General features: G+C 45.6%; 1 protein-coding gene across 10 annotated transcripts in view; it reads right to left on the bottom strand.

Annotated features, from left to right (window-relative positions):
* LOC310702766 (uncharacterized protein) overlaps positions 1 to 27,926 on the bottom strand; it is a 286,289-nt gene that overhangs the window by 51,986 nt on the left and 206,377 nt on the right. The window contains exon 1 of one of the 10 annotated variants that reach the window (XM_083494878.1): positions 6,478 to 6,632. The exons of the other annotated variants lie outside the window; for them this stretch is intronic. Within the exon in view, the coding sequence (XP_083351004.1) occupies positions 6,478 to 6,535 (58 nt within the window). The 5' untranslated portion in view covers positions 6,536 to 6,632. Of the gene's footprint in view, positions 1 to 6,477; positions 6,633 to 27,926 lie in introns of those variants that run through there. 10 annotated transcript variants of the gene reach the window in all.

The raw sequence follows: 27,926 nt of genomic DNA, 5'->3' as shown, positions 1-27,926 counted from the left end.
AGCCTGTGGACTTGGAGGTTTTTATTTTTATGTATAATATTTACTGGCATTTTTATTTTTAAAAAACCCCACCATACATTTTTTACATTTCTTATCATCACCTATATTTTGACTCTCTCAAGTCATTGAGTTCCCTCCATCCCTCCAACCTGACTTTCTAACTTCAGTTTGTAGTTTCACCCGCATTTCTCATTCCCCCTATCTACAGCAGTACCTCAGGCTACATATGCTTCAGGTTACATATGCTTCAGGTTACAGACTCCGCTAACCCAGAAATAGTACCTTGGGTTAAGAACTTTGCTTCAGGTTGAGAACAGAAATCATGCTCCGGCAGCACAGTGGCAGCGGGAGGCCCCATTAGCTAAAGTGGTGTTTCAGGTTAAGAACAGTTTCAGGTTAAGTACAGACCTCTGGAACAAATTAAGTACTTAACCCAAGGTACTACTGTACCTTTCTTTTTATTTTCATAACCCTTATAATTGTAAATATTCTTCTCCTTTTGACTAGCAAACCTTTAAATCAGTCCTGTTAGTGTTGTTAAATGTTTACAATGTTCTTTCAAATACATAATAAAATTGCTCCAGTCTTTTTCAAACTGTTGGTCTCGCTGGTCTCGAACCTTTCCTGACAATTGACTTGGAGGTTTTGAAGCAGAGGTTGGATGTCCACCTATCACGGATGCTTTGGCGGAGATTCCTGCATTGCAGGGGCTAGTTTGGATGACTTGGGGTCCCTTCCAACTCTGCAATTCTATCATTCTATGATTCTAAGAAGACTTCTTCCCAGCGCCTAAGTGAATAATGTGATCTGTGATTCAATATGTGTGAAAACAGTAGTGATGCCCTTCAGCTGAGGGACCTGATCCTGTTGTTGAGAAGCAGGGGAAGCAGTCTCATTTTTCTGGGAAGGAGCAGATGAAGTTCCTTCCTCCACCAGGAATAGCTCTTGCTGGGAAGGAGGAGTTGTGGTGTGTTTCTGCTGAAGGACTTGTTATTGCTGGGATACAGTAGATGACGTGCCTTTCCACACAGGGACTTGTTGACTTGAAAAAGGTTATCCTGCAGGTAAATCTTGGGATGGTGTCCAAGACAAATAAATTGCCTAGGATGAGTTAAGAGAAAAGGAGCCTGGAGGGTTCAGATGCTGACAGTTGCAGGAAATACCTGTTTGCAGCATTTCCCACTCAGGAGTGCAAATGTGTGTTTCAGCATCTTTTTGGCATGTCAACACTCTAAGTAAAGAGAACCTCCTTGCTTCATCCAACTTCCTTCTGCCTTAGAGTGCCTTCCCTTTGGCAAAGATCTCAGGGGAAACTGCAGCCATGAGGTTCCTTTTCCTGAGCTTTGCTCTGGTCTTCATCCTCTTCCACATTGTTGCAGGTAAGAGGGAAGCTCAAACTCAGGGGGTGGGGGGCTGTAGTGCATGCAGAAGGTCTCAGGTTCAATCCCTCTGCCAGAAATCTGGGAAACTGCTTTGTAGCTCAGACCAATACATCTATTTTGGTTTCTCTCACTTCAGCATTGAGATTAATCCACCACATTCTGGCACCAGTTTGTGATTTTTTTGGAGGGAAAGCCCTTGTGAATATCAGGGGAGGACACAAATGGGAAATTATTTCTGAGGTTTAGAACAGCTGTAATTCTGACTGACAGGTTTTGAAACCTTCAGAAAAATGGAATGAAGGCTGACATAGAGGCCAACTGTCTGGGTCTTTGAGTACTTTATCTGCTAATTTTTCTCCCCTTCCATTAAAGGTAAAGGTGAGGTCCAGTCGCAGACGACTCTGGGGTTGCAGCGCTCATCTCACTTTACTGGCCAAGGGAGCCGGCGTACAGCTTCCGGGTCATGTTGCCAGCATGACTAAGCCGCTTCTGGCAAACCAGAGCAGTGCACAGAAACACCATTTACCATATTTTTCGCACTATAAGACGCACCGGACCATAGTAGGGGGAGAACAGGAAAAAAAATAATTCTCCCTCTCTCTCCTTAGTGCCCCTTCAGCGAAGCTGCAGGAGAAATGGTGCCCCTTCCATTTCTCCTTCCGCTTCGCTGAAGGGCCGGTGCATAGCTCTCCCTCTCTGCTGAAGCCAGAAGAGTCTTGCTCTCCCAGCTTCAGCAAAAGGAACCCGAAGCCTTTGGAGCGTGTCACAAGGTCCCGCTGCACCCCAAAGGCTTCGGGGATAGCCACCTGCTGGGCTTGCATGTCCTCTTCCTTTTTTGCTCCATTGTTCCATTACATCATAATGATAAAAGTAATAACGATAATAATTTCGTTATTTGGGCCCCACTCACCTTACTGGGTTGCCACAGCCACTTAATTGCTGCCAGAACCCTCTTCCAAAATCCGGGGAAGAAATGAGAACAACAACCATGAGGGAATGAATAACTAAAATCTGGGCCATACATGGTGAGAATAAGAGAGGGCAGACAACAAGGAAATGCCTTTGCCAAGAAATGAAGTCTTTTTAGAAGTTACTGAAGTATGAAGGCATAGGAGAGTATAAAGCTATTCTTGGTACTCAGAACCTTTCGATATTATTATTTGTGTTTGGAATTTGTATGGAAATGTGGTCCTAGTGTTTAATTCTAGATATCTTTTTCTACTTGTATTTTATTTTGATTGGCATCTGTGATTATACGTTGTTTTGTTATTGTCAGGCTGTTGCCAGCAACTCCCAATCGGTTGCCAGGAACACACAAAGACAAGGAAATGTTTCTTACCGTCCTTTTATAATTCAGTCATTACAGAGAGAGGCTATAGAACACAGCCTCTTGGATAATGGCGTTGTCCCGAGTGAATCTCCACCCTCTACCCCAGTCTCTCCCACATCCTCATTCATCACTTCTACAGGTGCTGCTACCTGCCCTCTGTCTTTGAACTCTTTGCTCTCTGACTTTCAAGGCTCAACAGGTTCTGAGAGAGGGGGGGTCAGGAATGCTTTCTAAAGACACTATGTCCATCAGTTGTTGCCTCCCCCCCAGTGCTTCCTCCTCCTCCTCATCTCCCATCATTTCCCAATTCCCCCCCCCATCTGCCTCTGAGTTGTGACCTCCCTCAAGACCCTGTTGTAAATCTAAACTGTCTTCCACTTCCTCCTCCCTGGAAGGGTCAGAAGATAGAAGATAGAAATTAATATATGTAGACTCAGGTACATTCCTTTTTTGTGGGGGGTTTTTAAAGCATTTTAAATGCATTGTAACACTGTGACACCAGGTGGCACTGTAGAGTTCCGTCTTTTGCCAACGTGATCTCTTCCTGCTGCTTCCTCCTTCTCCTCCTCTCCCATTATTTCCCACCCCCCCCCCGCCTCTGAGTTGTGACCTCCCTCAAGACCCTGTTGTAAATCTAAACTGTCTTCCACTTCCTCCTCCCTGGAAGGGTCATGTTGGGGTGGCGGTCTCCACCATTCTTCCTCTGCCCAGTTCCTGACAATTATGAATTAATGTGTATGAATGAAAGTTGAAAAGAATGAAAGACCCAGATGATGATTGACCCTGGGATCTTGATCACTAGGCAGCAATAGCCCTTCCTGGTTCTTCAGTTCCTCCCCACCCCTCCACACCCTGGAACCTCTCTGAGTCTCTTCTCTCATTCACAGAAATTCCCACCCCTCAAAAAAAAAATCTGAGTCCTACTCAGAGTAGACCCATGGAAATAAATAAACCTAATGCAGCCATGTCCATTAACTTCAATAGCAAATCAAATCAATCTTTATTATGGTCCAGAGACCCAACAAATCGTTACAAAGCAATGCACAATTCATACAGCCTACCTCCAAGTTAAACAAGCATTTTGTTCAAAAGACAGGGATCATTGGTTCTTGCAACCACCAATAAAAACTTTGCCACTGCTAATGTTCTAGCGTTTGTCCGGTCTTCCAATAGATACCTGACATAGTGAGCCTCTGATTTTCCTGGGAAAGGTACCAACAAGGGTAGTATCAGTTCAGCCCTGGCTTGCTCATATTTTGCACAGTGCAACAAAATATGTTTTATGGAATCAATGTCTTGAGCACACAAGCAAAGTCTGTCCTGGTAGGGAACTCCTCTCAACCTGCCATCCAACACTGCAGAAGGAAAGACATTTAGTCTGGCTTTGGTGAAAACCCTTGGATCATTTGGTACTGTCAAGTTTTTAATGTAAGATGTTAACTGAAAGACATGCCCATATTGTACTCCTACTGCCAGTGGACTACAGACTGTGTGTGATCGAGATCTCAAGTCACTGTGTGCATTATCCCATAATCTTTGCTTTAACGTCTTTAGGGCGCCTTCATAACCCAGGAAATACAGTTGGGGGATGGGTGACAGACCAATAGAGGTGTCTTTTCTATCCATGATCAATAGCACTAAATGCCACCCTCAATTATTTGTGGTCACCCACAAGGCAATGGCTCTTTAAAAATCAGCTTCAATTCTGTCATGCTTTCAGTCTGGGTTGAGTTCAGCCTGTCCCACCCATGTTCCCATAAGATGTTCTTTCATTGGAGTTGGGTCATATTTAGCAGTAGGCGCTTTTGAAAAAGAAAAATACACATTCAATTTCAACATTGTGAAATTATTCTGTGTTTATTCATCTGAGCAAACTGATATTTATTTCATTGTCTGCTTTCACACATGGGCAGATTTGCACCACTTCCACAAGCAAAGATCCCAAAGAACTGGCATAGCCATCAGACATTCACAACCATGGAGGTGGGCTGCTCACGGGTATCCCTCAAGGGCACAGCATTGTGAATTGACGCCACAATAACTCGGAAGATTCCGACCAGATGGACAGGGTTTGCTGAGATCCTCTTGGCAGAACCCTCCCAGTTTATCACACTCGGGCATTGTTGGTGGTTTATCCGCATCAAAGAAACAAGGAGATCTGTTGATGGCCCTAAAGTCAGGGGCAAGCCGTCTGAAGTTTTTATAATATTTAATGTTTTATAATGTTTTTATATATATTTTGGAAGCTGCCAAGAGCGATGGGCAACCCAATAAGATGTGTGGGGTATACATAGTTAAATTATCATTATGGAATGGGACATCCCTATTTTCATTGGAAAAATGTTGGAGGGTATGCTACCCTGAAATGCAGGAACCTGTAGCAGACAGGGAAGAAAATGTGCAGGCCTAGTCCCAGAAGTTCTCTCTAGTGGGGTAGCGGAGCTGAAAAGAATGCTGGCAGGCAATGTGACCTTTGGGTTTCAGATAGTACATGGGCAGACCAGTTTAAAAAGCCAAGGACGCCAATTTTTCATAGCCGTCTAGTGGCTATGGTGGGTCATTTGCCAGAATTAATGTATTTAGCATTAGCTCTGGAAGTGTGTTCAAATCCTCACTCCCAGGGTGGCCTTGGGCCAGTCACTCACTTTCAGCCTGATCTACCTGTTATGTACTGAATTGAATAGGATCCAAAATGCAGCAGTCTAATTGGTCCTAGAACATGCGGCAGTCTGATTGGTATGCAGGAGGCACCCAATCCAGCTCCAGGTGGAAGTGAATCCACAACCTGATTGGCCTACAGGAGAATCCTGGAAATAGCCCATCACATGGGGCCCATTGTGTAAATAATGTATATAAAGCAGACGTTTTGGGGGAACTTCCATTCCTCACTACTATGAGCTGAATAAAGAGCATGAAATCCACACTCAATTCCGAGTATATTTCACTAGCAACGAAGGTGGGATCCCACTGAGCTGACCACCACACACAGCACAAAACTTTTTTTCCAGATTTGATAAATTGAACAAAAGTTGTTGACTTTTTTTAGGATTGACATTGATTTTTTTACTCTGGAGTTGTTGAACTTTTATTATGCTGCCATGGGGGATGGAATAAATTGATCAGCAGGCTGGGTTAGGCCCCTGAAACGGACTTTGGACATGCCTGGGTTATACTCATTGGGTTTTAGATGCCAAATATGGTTGCCATTTTCTCACAAAGAAGCTTGTCTGGCTAGTTCAACAATGAAATCCTCCATTATTTTTTTACCCTTGTTGAATCCAGGATTTAGATGGGACTTGGGCATCATGCACACTAACCCCTCCAAACTCACAACAATATATCTGTATCTGTAGACGTGTGCATGCACACAAAAGCTTATACCCAGAGCAAACTTAGATGGTCTCTAAGGTGATATTTCAACTGTGTCAGACCAACACGGCTACCTGCCTGAACAATATAAATGACCATGATGGAACCTGGAGTGTGCCTCAGTCTGTAGCCTGAACGTTGATACTTTCACAAAAGTCATTTATTCATATTCAGTTTTATTATGATACACTTTTCTTCTTCACTATTTTGGCAGCCAGATAGGATACGTAGCTCTGTTATACCCAGTCACAGTAGTTCAGAATTGTCTACACAGAGAGGCAGCAGATCTCTAGGGTTTCTGGCAGGGGGAAAACCCAGCACTTTGCAGAAACACCTGCAGTTGAACCTGAGACCTTCTGCATTTGCAGCAGATTCTCCCTCCCTGTGCCCTCTTACCTGCAACAACGTGGAAAAGGATGAAGACCAGAACAAAGCTCAGGTAGAGGAACCTCATGGCTGGAGTTGTTTCTCAGATCTTTGCCCAAGGGAAGATGCTCTAAGGCAGAAGGAAGTCGAGTTTGGATGGAACTAGGAGGTTCTCTTTACTTATAGTGTTGCAGTGCAACATCAAAGAGATGTTGAAGCAAACATTTGCTCATCTGGGTGGGGAAAGCTGCAAACAGGTTTTTCCAGTAACTCAGGATCTGAACCCTCCAGGCCCTTTTCTCTTAACTCATCCTAAGCTATTTATTTCTCTTCCTAAGATTTACCCGCAGAACCACCTTTCTCATATGTTCACAATCTGTCCTGTGCTCCAGGCCCTGCTGTTTAATGTCCATAACAATTAGCAGATTTCCTGTAATCTCAACTTCACAACACCTAAATGGAAAGGAAGTGAAATAGTTTTGCTGTAATGCAGTTTGATGCAACCTCTTGTGGTTGGACTGCAATTGCAATACCTACCAAAAAATAAACTTTTCAGTGTGCTTTTCTCCTGATCTGCACATTTTTAGATGCATTTTGCTTAATGTGCTTGTTTTTGTGGTGCACAAGGTTTTATGTACACTTTATCCATTATGCGGTTTTTTAAGAAAAACAAAATAGTGATTTTATTCCATCATCCATAAGAAGATTTCACCATCACTGAAATATTGCCAAATCTGACCCTCAGTTCTGAAGGTACATTTTGGCTTTTAGTAATATGATTTATTCACCTGTTTACAACTTAAGTCTGTATGGAGGGGGTCCAGAACAGCATGGCCCAGAAAAAGGTGATCAATGCAGTACTCACTATAGAACACAATTAAAAACTGCATAAAAAGAAACATGGTCTTTGCTTGTTTGATTTTGTATCTATTGGTGTTACGACCACAGCAAACTATGGCAAGTTCTTAAAGAAATGGGTGTGCCTGATCACCTCATCTTTCTCCTGAGAAATCTCTATGTGGGACAAGAAGCTACACTTAGAACTGGATATGGAACAACTGATTGGTTCAAAATTGGGAAAGGAGTATGACAAGGCTGTATATTATCTCCCTGCTTATTTAACTTACATGCAAAATTTATCATGCAAAAGGCTGGGCTGGATGAATCCCAAACGGCATTAAGATGGCCGGAAGAAATATCAACAACTTCAGATATGCAGATGACACAACCTTGATGGCAGAAAGTGAGGAGGAATTAAAGAACCTTTTAATGAGGGTGAAAGAGGAGAGTGCAAAATATGGTCTGAAGCTCAACATCAAAAAACGAAGATCATGGCCACTGGGCCCATCACCTCCTGGCAAATAGAAGGGGAAGAAATGGAGGCAGTGAGAGATTTTACTTTCTTGGGCTCCATGATTACTGCATATGGTGACAGCAGTCGTGAAATTAAAAGGCGCCTGCTTCTTGGGAGAAAGTGAGAGCTGGACCATAAAGAAGGCTGATCACTGAAGAATTTATGCTTTTGAATTATGGTGCTGGAGGAGACTCTTGAGTCCCATGGACTGCAAGAAGATCAAACCTCTCCATTCTGAAGGAAATCAGCCCTGAGTGCTCACTGGAAGGACAGATCGTGAAGCTGAGGCTACAATACTTTGGCCACCTCATGAGAAGAGAAGACTCCCTGGAAAAGACCCTGATGTTGGGAAAGATGGAGGGCACAAGTAGAAGGGGACGACAGAGGACGAGGTGGTTGGACAGTGTTCTCGAAGCTACCAGCATGAGTTTGAGCAAATTGCGGGAGGCAGTGGAAGACAGGAGTGCCTGGCGTGCTCTGGTCCATGGGGTCACGAAGAGTCGGACACGACTAAATGACTAAACAACAACAAACAACAACAAGGTTGGCCAAGGCTGGCAATGCTCAATGGCAAAGGTTTTCCTTTGCTTGTTCTGCAAAGGCTCTTCATCCCCTCCCTCTGTGAACTTAAGAGCATAGGAAGTGCTTTGCTGGATCAAGCCAAGGGCCCATCCAGCATCCAGCTGTATTGTTTTTAACACTTGATTGGAAGCCGCCCAGAGTGGCTGGGGGAACTCATCCAGATGGGCGGGGTATAAATTATTATTATTATTATTATTATTATTATTATTATTATTATTATTATCCTGTGCATTTGGCCAGCCAGACCCACAAGCAGGATACATGCACAGGAGCCCTCTCCCCTCCTGCAACTTCCAGTAATTGGGATTGAGAAGTGTCACTGTCTCCAGCTGTGAAGGTAGAGCAAAGCCATTGTGACTGTTAGCCTTTGGTAGTCCTCCTCCTCCACCCTCTTTTAAAGCCATCCCAGCTGGTGGCCATCACTGGCAGGGAGTTCCACAGTATAACCATGAGCTGTGGAGTAAGTCTTTCCATTTCTCTGTCCTGAAACTTCCAGCGTTCATTGGATGTCCACAAGTTCTAGCCTTATGAGCGAGATGGACAAACTTCCCTTTATCCACCTTCTCCACAGATAGAGGGTCCACGTTGACCCATAAAGCAATCCCATCACAGCTCGTCCTGCCCCGTCCCAATTCTTCCCCTCATCTAGAGAACTACGACCCAGGATGCAAAGACACACTCACATGCTTTGATATCACACACCCCGCGGCACGGCACGCCCTTGGACAGGTTTGAACAGATCAGAGAAATCGGCACCAGGTGAGATCTCCCTGCCATCGTTCCACATTTTCATAAAGCCATCCCTGCATGCAGGGGAAGAGAGGTGGTGCAACACAGCTTCTCCTGCCTCATGGCTGCGCTGCATCCTTCATCTTTGCATGAGCATCTATGAGGACCAGGAATGATGGTGGCAATTCTCTGCCTTCCCTGCAAGGACAGCTGTTGCCCACTCAGCTTCTGCTCAATTCCACCACAGCAATCCAGAGAGGAAACCCAAGTTTCTCTGGGTTCCTTGTACCTGGCGTTGAGAGAGCCCTGGCTGATGGTGTCCCCCTCGCCCAGAAGCTCGTCGTCGCTGTGATATTACATCTCGTCCTCTTCTTGCCTGCGTGGATGGGTGGCAACAATAGGAATGGGATTACCCAAGTTTTACCTGTCTCTTTGAGCACCGGAAGGCAGCAGGGATTGGCGATGGCATTAGAGGTTACCGCCCACACAATTCTGCTGCACTTTTCTGCTTGTGTGGTGGCACCTCGTTAAACATGGTGCCTGGTGTGCTCTGGTCCATGAGGTCATGAAGAGTCGGACATGACTAAACGACTAAACAACAACAATGTACTAAGCTTGGATCCTAGAACAATAGGCAAGTAGGATCCTAGAATGCAGCAACTGATTGGCTTGCAGCAGCAGCCCAATCAGACCCCAGGAGGACGTTAATCAGCCTATCAGGCTGGTAGGATCCTAGAATGCAACAACTGATTGGCCTGCAGTAGCAGCCCAATCACGCTCCAGGAGTGAAGCAGAATCAGCCAATCAGACAGGACTCATTGTGTAAATAATGTACAGTGGTACCTCAGGATGCGAATGGGATCCGTTCCAGAGCCCCGTTCGCATCCCGAACAGAATGTAAGATGCAACAGCGCATCTGCGTGTGCGCGAGTCGCATTTCGCTGCTTCCACACATGCGTGTGATGTCATTTTGGCCATCAGCGCATGTGCAAGCGGCGAAACCCAGAAGTAACACACTCCGTTACTTCCGGGTTACCACGGAGCGCAACCTGAAAGCGCTCAACCTGAAGCGTATTTATCCCGAGGTATGACTGTAGGTTATGCTGGAGGTTTGGGGGGAAATTCCATCACTGTTTTACAAGTTGCAATAAAGAGCATGAAATCACCGCAGGACTCTGAGTATATTTCAATTTGCAGGTGTGAGGTGTGTCACTTCATGACTTCCCCTTGCTGTGAGTCTGGAAGAGGACAGTTTATAGAGATAGAACAAACACACACTTTTATGTGGTATGTCAGGTTTTCACTCCTCCCGTTGCTGGTTATGCATCTGTTATGTCATATGTCCATGTTAACTTTCCCAGGCTTGGAAAGTGTGGGAATGGAAGTTGACCTTAACTCTTCGGCTCTGTTGTCTTTTGTTCTTTTTTCTGTTCTGTTCTCTCTAAGGGCTAGAGTGAGAGGACACCATGAACGTTTGTCCTGTAAATTCTGCTTAATAAACACTTAGAATGAGCACACCAATCTCCACTTCGTTTCTGCTGATCTCTGCTGAGTGTGTGTGCACATCGGCATCTGCTATGTGTCCCTGGAGCGCTCTGGGACTGATGATTTGTGGATGTCCTGGAGCTGCGTGACATCAGGAAGATGCCTGGAGAGGTTTGTCTCATCCCTGGGGCTGCGGGGGCCCCAGAGGCTTATTCTGACATAATGAGAGAAGATAGAAATTAATATATGTAGACTCAGCTACATTAGTTTTTGTGGGGGGTTTTAAAGCGTTTTAAATGCATTGTAACACTGTGACACCAGATGGCATTGTAGAGTTCTGTCTTTTGTCAACGTGATCTCTTCCTGCTGCTTCCTCCTTCTCCTCCTCTCCCATTATTTCCCAACTCCCCCCCCCCCGCCTCTGAGTTGTGACCTCCCTCAAGACCCTGTTGTAAATCTAAACAGTCTTCCACTTCCTTCTCCTTGGAAGGGTCAAGTTGGGGTGGCGGTCTCCACCATTCCTCCTCTGCCCAGTTCCTGACAATTATGAATTAATGTGTATGAATGAAAGTTGAAAAGAATGAAAGACCCAGATGTTGATTGAACCTGGGATCTTGATCACTAGGCAGCAATAGCCCTTCCTGGTTCTTCAGTTCCTCCACCCACTCCCTGGAACCTCTCTGAGTCCCTTCTCTCATTCACTGAAATTCCTACCCCTCAAAAAAAAATTCTGAGTCCTACTCAGAGTAGACCCATGGAAAGAAATAAACCTAATGCAGCCATGTCCATTAACTTCAATAGCACTAAATGCCACCCTCAATTATTTGTGGTCACCCACAAGGCAATGGCTCCTTAAAAATCAGCTTCAATTCAGTCATGGCTCCAGTCTGGGTTGAGTTCAGCCTCTCCTGCCCATGTTCCCATAACCTATGTGCATGAAAAGCATTGGCTCCAATTATCTGCTCCTGGGACTACTTGATGAGGACTTCAGTCAAGAGGGATCTTGAGCAGATAAGATGTTCTTTCATCGGAGTTGGGTCATATTTAGCAGTAGGCGCTTTTGAAAAAGAAAACAAAAAAAATACACATACTATTTCAACTTTGTGAAATTATTTTGTGTTTATTCATCTGAGCATTCATCTGAGGATTTATTTCATTGTCTGCTTTCACACATGTGCAGATCTGCTCCACTTCCACAAGCAAAGATTGAGAAGAACTGGCATAGCCATCGGATGTCTACAACCATGGAGGTGGGCTGCTCACGGGTATCCCTCAAGAGCACAGCACTGTGTATCGACGCCACAGTAACTCGGAAGATTCCGACCAGACGGGCAGGGTTTGCTGAGATCCTCTTGGCAGAACCCTCCCAGGCTATCGCACTCGGGCATTGTTGGTGGTTTATCTGCATCAAAGAAACAAGAGAACTATTGTTGATGGCCCCAAAGTCAGATTCCTCACCTTCAGAAGATGCAAGAGGATCATAGAATTGTAGAGTTTGAAGGGCTCAAAATAACATCTAGTCCTACCCCAGACCCTCCAAGTGTCCCTATTTTTCAGGGATATCCCTGATTTAGAGAAACCATCCTGGTTTCTGATTTGATCCCAGAATATCCCACTTTTCCTTAGGTAAAGAGACCCCTGACCATTAGGTCCAGTTGCGGACGACTCTGGGGTTGCAGTACTCATCTCGCTTTACTGGCCGAGGGAGACGGTGTACAGCTTCTGGGTTATGTGGCCAGCATGACTAAGCCATTTCTGGCAAACCAGAGCTGTGCACTGAAACGCCGTTTTTGCAGACATTTTGGCAAAAAGATTTTAAAAAGTGTTGATGGAAAAGATTCATAAGAACCAAGCAGGCTTTCTCCCAAAAAGGCACCTAGCAGATAATGTAAGGAACATAATTGACATTTTGGAAAAGTTAGAGGTGGATATAAACTCTAAAGCAGTGTTGATTTTTGTGGACGCGGAGAAAGCCTTTGACAATATTTCTTGGAGTTTTATGAAAAAGAATCTTCATGGGATGGGGGTAGGCCAAGGTTTTGAGAATGGTATGGGTGCGATATATTCTGAACAAAAAGCTAAGCTGATTGTAAATAATGTAATAACTGAGGAACTCAAGATAGAAAAAGGGACACGACAGGGGTGCCCAATTTCCCCATTGCTTTTTATCTCGGTTCTGGAGGTGCTGCTGAATATGATCAGAAATGACCAGCAGGTCAAAGGTGTACAGGTCGGAGCTAAACAATACAAGTTAAGAGCATTTGCAGATGACTTAGTATTGACCCTGCAAGAGCCAAACACTAGTACGAAAAAGGTGTTAGAAATAATCCAGCAGTTTGGCCAGGTAGCCGGATTTAAATTGAATAAACAAAAAACTAAAGTTTTAGGAAAAAAATTAACAGATATGGAGAAGGAGAAATTTCAAAAGGAGACAGGGCTGATGGTGGTTAAGAAGGTGAAATATCTAGGGGTTTATTTGACATCTAAGAACTTGAATTTGTATAAGGATAACTATGAAAAATGTTGGCCAGAAATTAAAAAAGATCTAGAAATATGGTCAAATTTGAAATTGTCAATGTTAGGCCGAATTGCAGTGATTAAGATGAATGTATTGCCTAGAATGTTATTTTTGTTTCAAACCTTGCAGATTCTTGACAAGATGGATTGTTTTAAGAGGTGGCAGAAAGATATCTCGAAATTTGTCTGGCAGGGCAAAAAGCCCAGAATTAAATTTAAAATATTGACAGATGCCAAGGAAAGAGGGGGATTTGCCCTGCCGGACTTAAAATTGTATTATGAAGCAGCAGCGTTTTGCTGGCTGAAAGAGTGGATGCTCCTCGAGAACACAGACATCTTGGATTTGGAAGGTTTTAATAACGCATTTGGTTGGCATGCATATCTATGGTATGATAAAATCAAGGTGCATAGGGCCTTTAAAAACCATATTGTCCGAAAAGCATTGTTTAATGTTTGGATAAGATATAAAGATCTGTTGGAAAACAAAACCCCTAGATGGGTGTCTCCTGTGGAGGCTAAGGCAGGGAAGAAACTCAATATGGAGGTTGGATGGCCGAAGTATTGGGAAATTTTGGAACAGGAGGGAGATAAACTGAAATTACAAAGTCACGAGAAATTGAAACCTAAAGTACAACACTGGTTTCAATATCATCAATTAATGGAGATCTTTAAACAGGACAGGAAAATTGGTTTTCAGGTGGAAAAATCAAAATTAGAGACTGAATTGCTAGAACCCAATACCAAGAATTTGTCAAGAATGTATAACTTGTTGCTGAAATGGAATACACAAGACGAAACAGTCAAATCAGCTATGATTAAGTGGGCACAGGACATTGGTCATAACATTATGTTTGCTGACTGGGAGTGGTTGTGGAACACCGGTGTCAGGGAACTGCCATCGGAGCATCAGGTGGTGGAGGGGCTCAGGGAGGAAGAAAGAGACTCAACAGCTGAAGCAGGGACCAGCAGGGGGAGGAGTGGATCTCTGAGGGAATGCGAGCAGGAGGGAGGGCTCAGGGACGCTTCCAGCGAGAACAGTGGGGAGGTATCTGAGTCTCCCATAGGGAGACCCACACCTCGCCGGAAACTGTCACGCCGTGAGTCCAGGAGACGCGTTTCCGTTAAGGAGCTCCTTTGCTGGAAACGCTTCCGCAGACAGCCACTGTCGGACTCTACTAGTGACTAGAGCAGACATGTCTGAGGAGCTCCGTCACACACGGAGGTTTGTGGGGTCGCACAAACTCTGAGGGAGCACGTTTTACGCACAAGCAGCTAATCAATCCCTAACAGCAGTCCGACAGTCTCTGTACGCTGCCTGTGCAAGAGAAAGCATCATGAGCGAACCAACCGGAACCGGAGGAGCGGGGGCTGGAGCTGGTCCAAGCTTGGAAGATAGATACCGAGCGTTGGAGGTCCAACTGGCGCTGCAGACGGCGAGGCTGGAGGAGAGAAGGGCTCAGGATGCAGACAAGAAGGGGAGAGCCACTCAGTTCCCCAGAAAGGTACCAGGATTGGTGCAGAAATTTGGGGGGGACCCCAAGGATTACCATGCCTTTAGGACAGAGATGCAATATGCCATTAATGTGCAGTTCGATGAGTTCCCTGATGAGGAATCGCGAGTTGCTTTCGTAATTGGGCATCTTGAGAAAGGGGCGAGAGACTGGGTTCGACCCCTAATGGCAACGCACAATGACGTACTAAAGGACACAATGAAGTTCTTTCGTGCAATGGATATCATGTTTTCCAGCGATATTGAGGAAGGGGTGGTGCGCAGACAGCTAATGGCTTGCAAGCAGGGAAGTCGATCTGTCCGTGAGTACTGGACCGAGTTTACCATGCTGATTCACAGACTGGGTTGGGATTTATCGGCGCCACCCATTCAGATGCTATTTGAAGAAGGTCTTTCTTCGGCGGTGAAAGACGAGCTGTCACGGAGCCCCAGGGCGGGGTCTATGGATCAGCTGACCAAATCTGCGCTGACCATAGGAGCGCGGCAGGAGGCAAGAGCCTTGGAGAGGCGGGAAGGGAGAGGGGAACGTTGGAAGGAGTTCCGCATTCCAGACATTCCTGAGCCAGCTTTCCCGCCGGCAGAGCCGATGGAAATCGGAACAGCGCGCGCGCGCGCATTTTCAAAAACCAGCGAGGGGGCTAAGAAGGAGGGAAAGGGCGCCCGGAAATGCTATCTCTGCCAACAGCCAGGCCACTTTGCCAGAGTCTGCCCCCAGAGGAAGGAATGGCAAGGGATGGTGGGAGCTGTTGAGGGGGGAGAACAGGGGGGAACGGAGCAGGTAAAAGCCAACGCCTGGTTGCCACAATCGGGGCACTGCAGCCAGGCCAAAGAGCAGTGAAAGTGCCCGTGCCAGAAGCTCCTCGACCTGCTCTAGTGATTGAAGTGTCGCTAGAGCTGCAAAATGGGCACCCCCTAAAAATAAAGGCGCTATTGGACTCAGGCAGCTCCTGCAATTTTATGAGCAAGGAGTTTGCTGCTGAACACCAGATACAGACTATCCCTTTAAGCAACCCCCTGCAGGTGACCACGATTGATGGCAGGGAGTTGTTGGGAGGAGGAGTCAGCTTGCAGACTGTCCCAATGATAATGAGGGTGGCAAGGCACACAGAACTGATAGCGTTTAATGTGGCCACCCTGGGAGGCGCTCCCATTATTTTGGGAATGAGCTGGCTAGCTCTACATGATCCGCTGGTTGGCTGGCATCAAAGAGTGGTGTCCTTTGGTTCAGCACATTGCTTAGAACACTGCAAAGGGGAAAAGGGTTCAGCAGGGGCCCAAGCCACCCTAGCAGGGACTGAAGTAATGGAGAAGGTGAAGGTACCACCACAGTATGCAGATCTCAGCGACGTGTTCAGCGAGAAGGAAGCTGACCAACTACCACCTCATAGGTCCTTTGATTGCCAGATCAATTTACTCCCTGGAGCACAGCTTCCCATGGGCAAGTTGTATGCCATGTCAGACAGAGAAATGCAGGAGTTGCGAGGGTTTATTGACAAGAACCTGAAGAGAGGCTTCATCAGAGAGTCCAAAGCAGCAGGGGGTAGCCCAGTGTTTTTTGTGGACAAAAAAACGCGGACAAGCCGAGACTTGTATGTGATTTTAGGAGGTTAAATGCAGTGACTGAACCAGTGGCTTTCCCTATGCCCAGGATTGATGATATTTTGACCAGGGTGAGGAAGGGAAAGATTTTTACAAAGCTGGATCTAAGGGGGGCGTACAACCTGATACGCATAAGGAAAGGGGATGAATGGAAAACCACCATGTTTACCCCTTTGGGGGCATTTGAATACCTCGTTATGCCATTTGGATTACAAGCAGGCTCAGCGTGTTTTCAATCTTTTATGAACCACGTACTGGGCCCTTTGCTCTACAAGAATTGCGTTGCTTTCCTAGATGATGTGTTGGTGTATTCGGAGAATGAGGAGCAACATGTGAGAGACGTCAGAGAAGTGTTGAGCAGACTGCAAGCCAACAGGCTGTGGGTGAAACTGGAGAAGTGTCGGTTCCATACCAAGGAGGTGGAATTCCTGGGGTACCGCCTGTCAGACAAGGGATTGGCCATGGATCCCGGCAAGGTACAGGCAGTGCTGGAATGGAAAACACCCAAAACCAAGAAGGATGTGCAGAGGTTCCTAGGGTTTGGAAACTTTTATCGTAAGTTCATCCGCAACTTCGCCCATCTGACGGCGCCCATCACTGACTGTCTCAGCAGTAAAAAGAAGTTTGTATGGACGGCGGAGGCGGAGCGAGCGTTTGATGAGCTGAAAAGGGCCTTCGCCTCTGAAGAACAACTTCTGCATGTGGATTTACGAAAGAAGCTAAGGGTTGAAACAGACGCATCTGACAGAGCCATAGGGGCGGTGCTTCTTCTGCAGCCGGGGAAGGAGGAGTCAGAGTGGCGACCGTGTGCCTTCTTTTCGCGAAAGCTGAACAAATCCGAGAGGAACTACACGGTGTACGACCGAGAACTTCTTGCTATTCATGAGGCGTTCCGGAGATGGAGGCATCTGCTAGTTGGTGCACAACATAAGGTGCAAGTGTGCACGGACCATAAAAATCTAGAGTACTGGAGAACTGCGCGAGTGCTCAACCAAAGGCAGTTGAGATGGGCCCAGGAGTTCTCCAAATTTAACTTTGAGATTTGTTACGTGCCAGGCCCAGAGAATGTTAGGGCGGACGCTCTCTCACGCAAACCTGAATATTTGGAGGGGGAGGGAGCACCCGAAGAAACCCATATCATTCCAGAGGACCGCTGGGTGTGTGGGGCGACTTTGGTGGGGCAAAGGGAATTGGTAGAGGGTACGGTGCATGATGCATACGCCCAGGACAAACTCAGGGGTCTCAGGAGGGAGGAAGACAAATCCGGTGGTTTTGAGGAGAGAAACGGGGCATTGTATTATAAGGGAGCGTTATATATACCTGAAGGGGAATTGAGGGAGAAGGTACTCAAGCAGCTGCACGATAGCCCCACAGCAGGGCATTTTGGGCAACACAAGACCATGTGGCTGGTTACCAGGGAATTTTGGTGGCCCAAGGTCAGGGAAGATGTGCGGGAGTATGTGAGAGGGTGTGAACAATGCCAAAGAGCCAAGGGGGAGAGGCGGGCGCCGGCTGGTTTATTAGAACCACTGCCCACACCTGAAAGACCGTGGGAAGCAGTGGCAATAGATTTCATGACTGATCTGCCAAGGTCTAGAGGGAAAACAGCCATCATGGTTGTAGTAGACCTGTTAACTAAAATGGCCCACTTTATAGCCTGCTCACATGCGGTCACAGCAGAAGAAACAGCCAAATTGTTTGTAGAGAATGTGTTTCGGTTGCATGGCGCCCCCTTGAGGGTGGTTTCAGACCGAGGGAAACAATTTACTTCCAGGTTCTGGAGGAAGCTCATGAGCTTACTGCATGTAGAGGTTAATTTTTCAACGGCCCGTCATCCAGAAACCAACGGGCAGGCGGAAAGAGCAAATGGGGTTCTCCAACAATATTTGCGGTGTTATGTTAATGACAGAGAGAATGATTGGGTGGAGAAGCTGGCGTTGGCAGAATTTGCCTACAACAATGCAGAGAACGTGTCCACGGGGATGAGCCCCTTTTTGGCTAATCACGGGTGCCATCCCAGAGCCTTCCCAGGGGGGGAGGGGGAGAACTGGAGCGTTCCAGCTGCTGAACAGTTCGTTGAAGAAATGGAAGCGATCCATCGCCAGCTCCAACTCAACTTAAACAGGGCTAAGGAGGAATATAAGAGGCAGGCAGACAAAAACAGAAGGGAAGGTGAAAGCATCAGGGTGGGGGACCAGGTGTGGCTGTCAACCCAAGGGTTGCCGTTCAAAGGAGGTTGTAAGAAATTAAGACCCAAAAGGCTGGGTCCGTTTGAAGTCATGCAGCAGGTCAATCCAGTGGCTTTCAGGCTCCGGTTACCGAACCACATGAAGCTGCACCCAGTTTTTCACAGGTCGTTGCTGTCACCGTATAGAGGAGACAGTGAAGGGAGGGTCACTAGGGGACCAGCAATGGAGGAGAAGGAACACAGCTACCATGTAGCGGAGATCCTCGATTCCAGGTGGAAGGGAGATCAAGTAGAGTATTTGGTAATGTGGGAAGGGGAACCGGAGTCGGAAAACACCTGGGTTAGGGCAGAGGATGTCAATGACGAAGTTTTAATAGAGACTTTTCATCAGAGGTTCCCACGTAAGCCTCAGCCTGTAGCGAGGTTCCGAAGGGAATACTTTGCCACCACCGACGAGGAAGAGGAGTTGGAGGGGTTTCCAGATTCTGAAGAGGAAGAGGATTCAGCGAGCCAGGACGACGATCGATGGAGGGAATTGTTCGAGACGTCGGAAGATGAGGAAGATTCTTTTCGGGGTTTTAGCCCTTCACCTCCCAGGGGAGAGGAAATGGGAGGGGGTGAGGGGGGCCCTGGAGGGGAGGTGGATGTCAGGGAACTGCCATCGGAGCATCAGGTGGTGGAGGGGCTCAGGGAGGAAGAAAGAGACTCAACAGCTGAAGCAGGGACCAGCAGGGGGAGGAGTGGATCTCTGAGGGAATGCGAGCAGGAGGGAGGGCTCAGGGACGCTTCCAGCGAGAACAGTGGGGAGGTATCTGAGTCTCCCATAGGGAGACCCACACCTCGCCGGAAACTGTCACGCCGTGAGTCCAGGAGACGCGTTTCCGTTAAGGAGCTCCTTTGCTGGAAACGCTTCCGCAGACAGCCACTGTCGGACTCTACTAGTGACTAGAGCAGACATGTCTGAGGAGCTCCGTCACACACGGAGGTTTGTGGGGTCGCACAAACTCTGAGGGAGCACGTTTTACGCACAAGCAGCTAATCAATCCCTAACAACCGGTATTAAATTCACGGCATGTAATGCCTTAAAGGAAAACATTATGAAAATGATTTACAGGTGGTACATGACCCCAGTCAAGCTAGCAAAAATCTACCATTTGCCTGATAACAAGTGTTGGAAATGTAAAGAGGCTGAAGGTACTTTTTATCACCTTTGGTGGACATGCCCGAAGATCAAGGCTTTCTGGGAAATGATATATAATGAAATGAAAAAGGTACTTAAATGTACTTTTCCTAAAAAACCAGAGGCCTTTCTCTTGGGCATTGTCGGCCAATTGGTGTCAAAGAGGGACAGAACTTTCTTTATGTATGCTACAACAGCAGCAAGGATACTTATCGCAAAGTATTGGAAGACACAAGATCTACCCACTCTGGAAGAATGGCAGATGAAAGTGATGGACTATATGACATTGGCTGAGATGACTGGCAGAATCCGTGATCAGGGAAAAGAGACAGCGGAAGAAGAATGGAAGAAATTTAAAATCTACCTTAAGGACTACTATAAACTTGATGAAGGTTAGAATGTCGAGGTTTCCAGAAAGAAAGGGTTACAGTGATATAAGATTAGACTAAAGGAAAGATTAAGATGATAGAGGTTGGAAAAAATATTTAGAAGTTGCTAAAAAATTATGGACATTGGGATGCAGAAAGGGGGGGTATGGGGGAGTCCCGGGAAAGAGGTTTATGAAAAATGTTATGAAATTATACGTATTTGTATGTCTTTTTATGTGTTTGTTTGTTTTAAAAAAAACTTTGTAAAACCAATAAAAAATTTTATATAAAAAAAATATGAAACGCCGTTTACCTTCCTGCCAGAGCGGTACCTATTTATCTACAGGAGCAGGGACTGAGCAATGGGAGCTCACTCCGTCGCGGGGATTCGAACTACAAACCTTCCAATCAGCAAGCCCTAGGCTCTGTGGTTTAACCCACAGCACCACCAGTGTCCCCCACTTTTCCTTGGAGAAATGTTGGAGAGTATGGAGTTATCTAGCACCAGAGCCATCTGAAGATTTTATAATATTTAATGTTTTATTATGTTATTATATATATTTTGAAAGCTGCCGAGAGTGCTGGGCAAGCCAATAAGATGTGTGGGGTATACATAGTTGAATTATCATGATGGAATGGGATGTCCCTATTTTCATTGGAGAAATGTTGGAGGGTATGCTACCCTGAAATGCAGGAATCTGTAGCAGACAGGGAAGAAGGCGTGCAGGCCTAGTCCGCTGAAAAGAATTCTGGCAGGCAATGTGCCCTTTTGGTTTCAGATAGTACATAAGTAGACCAGTTTAAAAAGCCCAGGACACCAATTTTCATGGCCCTCTAGTGGCTATGGTGGCTCATTTACCAGAATTAATGTATTTAGCATTAGCTCTGGAAGTGTGTACAGTGGAACCTCGGGTTGCGGATGTAAACCGTGATGAAGACACGTCCACAACCCACAGCGTTCGTAACCTGCAGGGCCGCGTCTGCGCACACGCTTTATGCGATTTGGCGCTTCTGCGCATGTGTGAGCGGCAAAACCCGGAAGTAACCCTTTCCAGTACTTCTCGGTTTCCCATGGTCCCCAACCTGAAAACACGTAACCCGAAGCGTTTGTAACCCGAGGTACCAGTGTACTCGATTCTGATGAAACTAAGCCTCATGGAGAAAAATACACATTAGAAGGCTCAGTTTGGTCACTTGATGCAGAACCTAGAAGTGCAACTTGAGAACTGAATCATACTTTGTACTACTAAGAATAGGGTTAGTATGCCCTGAGACAATTATCAGCTATTCTGATTTATAAAGTGATTGATCACTGTTTCCTTTAGCACAAGCCCTGCTTCTGCTTCCTCCAGTGAAGATCTAGAGCGTAGATCAGGAAATCAGAATGAAAAAGCAGGATTAAAAATGAGCAAACATTCCCCCTTGTTAGCATAGCCAACTCACTGTGTTTCACTTACGCTTGCAGCAGTTTCCATTAAAGCCACAGTTGGCTGGAATATTTCCATAGGGACATTTCAGAGTTAGTGGCACCTGGCAATATCCTCCCTGTTCTTTGCAGCTTGTAAGTTGCCCTGTCAAAAGAGAGGGACATAAATTGTCATGATTTGAGAAGACTTTTTGTGCAAAAAAATAGGACAGTAATTGGTTGACAACGTTTTGTTTTGAGCATTGAAAGAGCATTTTCAAGAATGAGACCCAGGCTAATGTAGTGGTTAATAATAATAATAATAATAATAATAATTTATATCCCGCCCTCCCCAGCCGAAGCTGGGCTCAGGGCGGCTAACAACAATAAAACAGTACAAAAGTACAGCACAAACAACACTCTAAAATTATTCATTATAAAATTAATTAATTCAAGCCACTGGCAACCATTGGGCCAGAGCTCTGCGAAGATTGCTGAGGGAGGGAGTCAGGCTGTGCCCTGGCCAAAGGCCTGGTGGAACAGCTCTGTCTTGCAGGCCCTGCGGAAAGATGTCAAGTCCTGCAGGGCTCTGGTCTCTTGTGACAGAGTGTTCCACCAGATCGGAGCCATGGCTGAAAAAGCCCTGGCTCTAGTTAAGGCCAGCCTAACTTCTCTGTGGCCTGGGACCTTCAAGATGTTTTTATTTGAAGACCGTAAGTTTCTCTGTGGGGCGTACCAGGAGAGGCGGTCCCGTAGGTACGAGGGTCCTAGGCCGTATAGGGCTTTAAAGGTTAAAACCAGCACCTTAAACCTGATCCTGTACTCCACTGGGAGCCAGTGCAGCTGGTATAGCACCGGGTGAATGTGATCTCGCAGTGAAGACCCCATAAGGAGTCTCGCTGCAGCATTCTGCACCCGCTGGAGTTTCTGGGTCAGTCTCAAGGGCAGCCCCACGTAGAGCGAGTTACACTAATCCAGTCTGGAGGTGACCGTCGCGTGGATCACAGTGGCTAGGTCAGGGCGAGAGAGGTAAGGAGCCAACTGCTTAGCTTGGGGGAGATGGAAAAATGCCGCCTTTGTTGTAGCTGCAATCTGCGCCTCCATGGAAAGGGAGGTGTCGAAGATTACACCCAAACTCTTAACGGATGGTGCTGGCACTAATTGCGCCCCCGCAAGAGATGGGAGTTGCCCCCCCAATCCCACATCGTCCCGTCCCAGCCACAGGACCTCTGTCTTCGAAGGATTTAGCTTCAACCGGCTCCCACGTAACCATCCAGCCACAGCTTCCAAACATCTGGTCAGTGTGTCTGGGGCCGAGTCAGGATGACCATCCATCAACAGATAGAGTTGGGTGTCATCAGCATACTGATGGCAACCCAGCCCCAAACTCTGGACAAGCTGGGTGAGGGGGCGCATAAAGATGTTGAAAAGCATCGGGGAGAGTATATGATCTGTCCACAGGGGCATAGTCTCTCTGAAAGGGATATTTTCTGGAATCTCCTCTGTAGTATTTGTTATGTACTGAAGTTCTCATCCTGGGCCAGCAGGGGGATACTGTAGATAGTTATGCAAATGAAGGATAGAAAGTGACGTTCAGTGATTAGATAGTTTGTATGCAAATGAAGGAACGAAAGTGACGTTCAGTGATTGGATAGTTTTAGAAAGTTGCTACAGTTACATTGTTCTGGAGCTCTATATAAGCAGGCTGATTGAGCTCTTCAGTTCAGTTCTGTTCTGCCCTTTGAATAAACAAGAGCTGTTTGAAGAATCGCTGTGTCGTCTGATATGTTTGCCCACAACTTAACAGTATTACTGATGGGAGCACATTCAGTCCCACTAGGATGTATGCCCTGCATTGATCTGGGTGAGTCAGGTGGCAGAGAAAAGCCAGACAGCTCTCCCTCTCTGGCTTCTGCCTGCAGCCTGCGTATTCTTCAGCGCACATCAAACTGTGCTGGCTACTGCCTTTCTCGCTACCAGCCAGGAGAACACCATCACTTCTTTGGTTATACTCATTGGGGCTTTAGGTGGCAACTATGGCGGTCATTCTCTCACAAAGAAGCTTGTCTGGCCAGTTCAACAATGAAATCCTCCATTAGATTTCTACCCTTGCTGAATCCAGCAATCAGAAAGGATTTGGGCATCATGCACACTAACCCCTCCAAACTCACAACAGTATATCTGTATCTGTAGAGTTGTGCATGGACACGAAAGCTTATACCCAAACAAACTTAGTGGGTCTCTAAGCTGCTACTGGACAATTTTTTAGTTTTTGATTTATTTATTTTGACTGCATCAGACCAACACGGCTACTTACCTGAACAATGTAAATGACCACGATGGAACCTGGAGTGCCGCCTCAGCATGTAGTCTGGACGTTGCTGCTTTCTCAAAAGTCATTTATTCAGATTCAGTTTTATTATGAAATGCTTTCCTTCTTCAACACCCCTATTTCAGCAGCCACACAGGATAGGAAGCTCACTTGTACCCAGTCACACTAGTTCAGAATTGTGTACATTGAGAGGCAGCAGTTCTCCAGCTTTTCTGTCAGGGGGAAAACCCAGCACTTTGCAGCAGATGCTACCCTCCACCCTGAGCTTGAGCTGCTCTCTTATCTGCAACAACATGGAAGGGGATGAAGACCAGAGCAAAGCTCAGGTAAAGGAACCTCATGGCTGCAGTTTCCTCTATTATCTCTGCCAAAGGGAAGGCGCTCCAAGGCAGAAGGAAGTGGAGTTTGCATGGAACAAGGTGGTTCTCTTTACTTATAGTGTTGCTGTGCCAAAGAGCTGTTGCACATACCTTTGGGGAAAGCTGCAAACAGGTATTTCCAGCAACTGTCAGCATCTGATCCCTCCAGGCCCTTGTCTCTTAACTCATCCTAGAGCATTTATTTATCTTTATATTTATTTACCCGCAGAACCAACTTTCTTATATGTTCACAATCTGTCCTGCGCTCCAGGCCATGCTGTTTTATTTCCATAACAATTAGCAGATTTTCTGTAATCTCATGATTACAACTTCACAGCACCTACGTAAATGGAAAGTGGAATGTGAGTTAAGAGCTTTGCTGCAATGCAGTTTGACGCAAACTCTTGTGCTTGGACTGTTCAGTTCAACTGCAATCACAATACCTACCAAGAAAGAAACTTTTCAGTGTGCTTTTCTCCTGATCTGCACATTTTTACATGCATTTTGCTTAATATGCTTGTTTTGGTGATGCACAAGGTTATATGTACACTTTATCCATTATGCTGTTTTTTAAGAAAAACAAAATAGTAATTTTATTTCAACATGCATAAGAATATTTCACCATCACTGAAATATTGCCAAATCTGACCCTCAGTTCCAAGGCTCTGAATGGAAGGAAACCCCTAACGCTCCACAATCATTGCCTGACAAAACATCTGGGGGACACCAAACTGTCAAAAGCTGCTCAATCAAGTCCTTATTCTGGTCATCCTTTCTTCCTAAGCAAAGAACATCCTCGCAGCCTACCCCTTTCTTCATAAAAGAGGTTAGTGAAATATACTCGGAGTCAAGAGTGGATTTCATGCTCTTCAGCTCATATTGGTGAAGAGGAATCAAAGTTCCCCCAGAATGCCTGCTTTATATACATTATTTATACAATGTGCCCCACATGATTGGCTAATTCCGGGATTTACCTGTAGGCCAATCAGGTTGCGGATTCACTTCCACCTGGAACTGGATTGGGTGGCTCCTGTGGACCAATCAGACTGTGGCATTCTGGATCCTATTGTTCTAGGACCAATCAGACTGCTGCATTTTGGATCCTATTCAACTCAGTACATAACAGTTAGTGTCATAACCAAATTGCTTTTCTTCATATCATCTGCACTTATGCAATCAAGCAGACAAACCACATTTTTCTACATATTAATGAATGGTCCTTGTTCACTTGTCTTGAGAAGCCTTGGTCCCAGAGGCAGTGCCCAAACAAGCAATGTGATCTGTGATTAAAAACTTGCGAAAACAGGAGCTGCATTACCATGAGGCAAGGCTGGGTGGCCATATGTCGGGGATTCTTTAGGTTCTTTTTTAAATTTTCATTTATTTATTTATACTTTCCAAGTGTATACATTTCACTAATTTTATACATTTCACTTATTTTATAATCCTTTTGACATTTTAAAACTAAAATTATTTTTAATATCTTCTGCATATCCAAATTATCTAAATTTGTTCATTTATTTCATCTTCTTTAAATATATACCCAGTGCTTTTCTCTGGGGGTACACAGGCGTATGCATACACTTAACCATTTTGTGAATCAAAGTTTGGCCTCATTGAGGGGCAGTATTTCAATATGAGCAGGAAAATGAAAGTACCCCTAAACATTTTTTTTTTAATAGAAAAAAGCCCTCCTTATACTCTTATAAAACTGCAGGCTTTTACAGTAATCCTGCCAATGCTTTTATCTGTTTATAATTTATCTGTAAATATTCAGTAAACCATTTCCATTCTTTTATATATATATATAAAATGCACTGCAAATAACAAGGCCAGTGGAAGTGATGGTATTCCAGCTGAACTGTTTAAAATTATAAAAAGATGATGCTGTTAAGGTGCTACACTCAATATGCCAGCAAGTTTGGAAAACTCAGCAGTGGCCAGAGGATTGGAGAAGATCAGTCTACATCCCAATCCCAAAGAAAGGCAGTGCTAAAGAATGCTCCAACTACCGCACAATTTCACTCATTTCACATGCTAGCAAGGTTATGCTTAAAATTCTACAAGGAAGGCTCAAGCAGTATGTGGACCGAGAACTCCCAGAAGTGCAAGCTGGATTTAGAAGAGGCAGAGGAACCAGAGACCAAATTGCAAACATGCGCTGGATTATGGAGAATGCTAGAGAGTTCCAGAAAGACATCTACTTCTGCTTCATTGACTATGCAAAAGCCTTTGACTGTGTTGACCACAGCAAACTATGGCAAGTTCTTAAAGAAATGGGAGTGCCTGATCACCTCATCTGTCTCCTGCGAAATCTGTATGTGGGACAAGAAGCTACAGTTAGAACTGGATATGGAACAACTGATTGGTTCCAAATTGGGAAAGGAGTACGGCAAGGCTGTATATTGTCTCCCTGCTTATTTAACTTATATGCAGAATTCATCATGCGAAAGGCTGGGCTGGATGACTCCCAAGCCGGAATTAAGATTGCCGGAAGAAATATCAACAACCTCAGATATGCAGATGACACAACCTTGATGGCAGAAAGTGAAGAGGAATTAAAGAACCTTTTAATGAGGGTGAAAGAGGAGAGCGCAAAATATGGTCTGAAGCTCAACATCAAAAAAACAAAGATCATGGCCACTGGGCCCATCACCTCCTGGCAAATAGATGGGGAAGAAATGGAGGCAGTGAGAGATTTTACTTTCTTAGGCTCCATGATCAGTGCAGATGGTGACAGCAGTCACGAAATTAAAAGACGCCTGCTCCTTGGGAGAAAGGCGATGGGAAACCTAGACAACATCTTAAAAAGCAGAGACATCACCTTGCCAACAAAGGTCCGTATAGTAAAAGCCATGGTTTTCCCAGTAGTGATGTATGGAAGTGAGAGCTGGACCATAAAGAAGGCTGATCGCCGAAGAATTGATGCTTTTGAATTATGGTGCTGGAGGAGACTCTTGAGAGTCCCATGGACTGCAAGAAGATCAAACCTCTCCATTCTGAAGGAAATCAGCCCTGAGCGCTCACTGGAAGGACAGATCGTGAAGCTGAGGCTCCAATACTTTGGCCACCTCATGAGAAGAGAAGACTCCCTGGAAAAGACCCTGATGTTGGGAAAGATGGAGGGCACAAGGAGAAGGGGACGACAGAGAATGAGATGGTTGGATGGTGTTCTTGAAGCTACTAGCATGAGTTTGATCAAACTGCGGGAGGCAGTGGAGGACAGAAGTGCCTGGCGTGCTCTGGTCCATGGGGTCACGAAGAGTCGGACACGACTAAACGACTAAACAACAACATAAAATGTTATCTTGATTTCTTATTCTTCCGGGATTCTTTAGTTGTAATTCCTGCTTTGAAGGGGGTTGGACTAGGTGACCATTGGGGTCCCTTCCATCTCTATAATTCTATGATTCCAAAGTGAGTTGTCCAACTTAGGCAGCAGGCACCGGGTACCATGACAGGCAATTGCAGAGAGAAAAGGAAGTCCTGGCTGTTTTCTGAGCAAATCTCAGCAAAGTAACCAATACCTTCCATTCATTGCAATGCAGTTTTTGCAGGATTTCCTAAGGAATTGTGTTTTGTGGCAGCTTACCTACCTTATGAGAGTTTAGTTCTCATCTCCATCATGGGCTTCCTAGGTGGTCTGGAGTACATCCCAAAAGAAGATGCATAAGAACAATTGTGTCTCAGAACTATAAAGTGGTACCTCGGGTAGCAAACACCTCGGATTACAAACACTTCAGGTTACAGACTCCGCTAACCTGGAAGAAGTGCCTTGGGTTAAGAATTTTGCCCCAGGATGAGAACAGAAATCATGCGCTGGTGGCAACAGCAGAAGGCCCCATTAGCTAACGTGGTACCTCAGCTTAAG

This window comes from Podarcis liolepis (assembly GCF_965112155.1).
Source record: "Podarcis liolepis genome assembly, chromosome: 3".
In the NCBI taxonomy this organism is placed as follows: Eukaryota; Metazoa; Chordata; class Lepidosauria; order Squamata; family Lacertidae; genus Podarcis; species Podarcis liolepis.
This window is presented reverse-complemented; position numbering and strand designations above follow the sequence as displayed.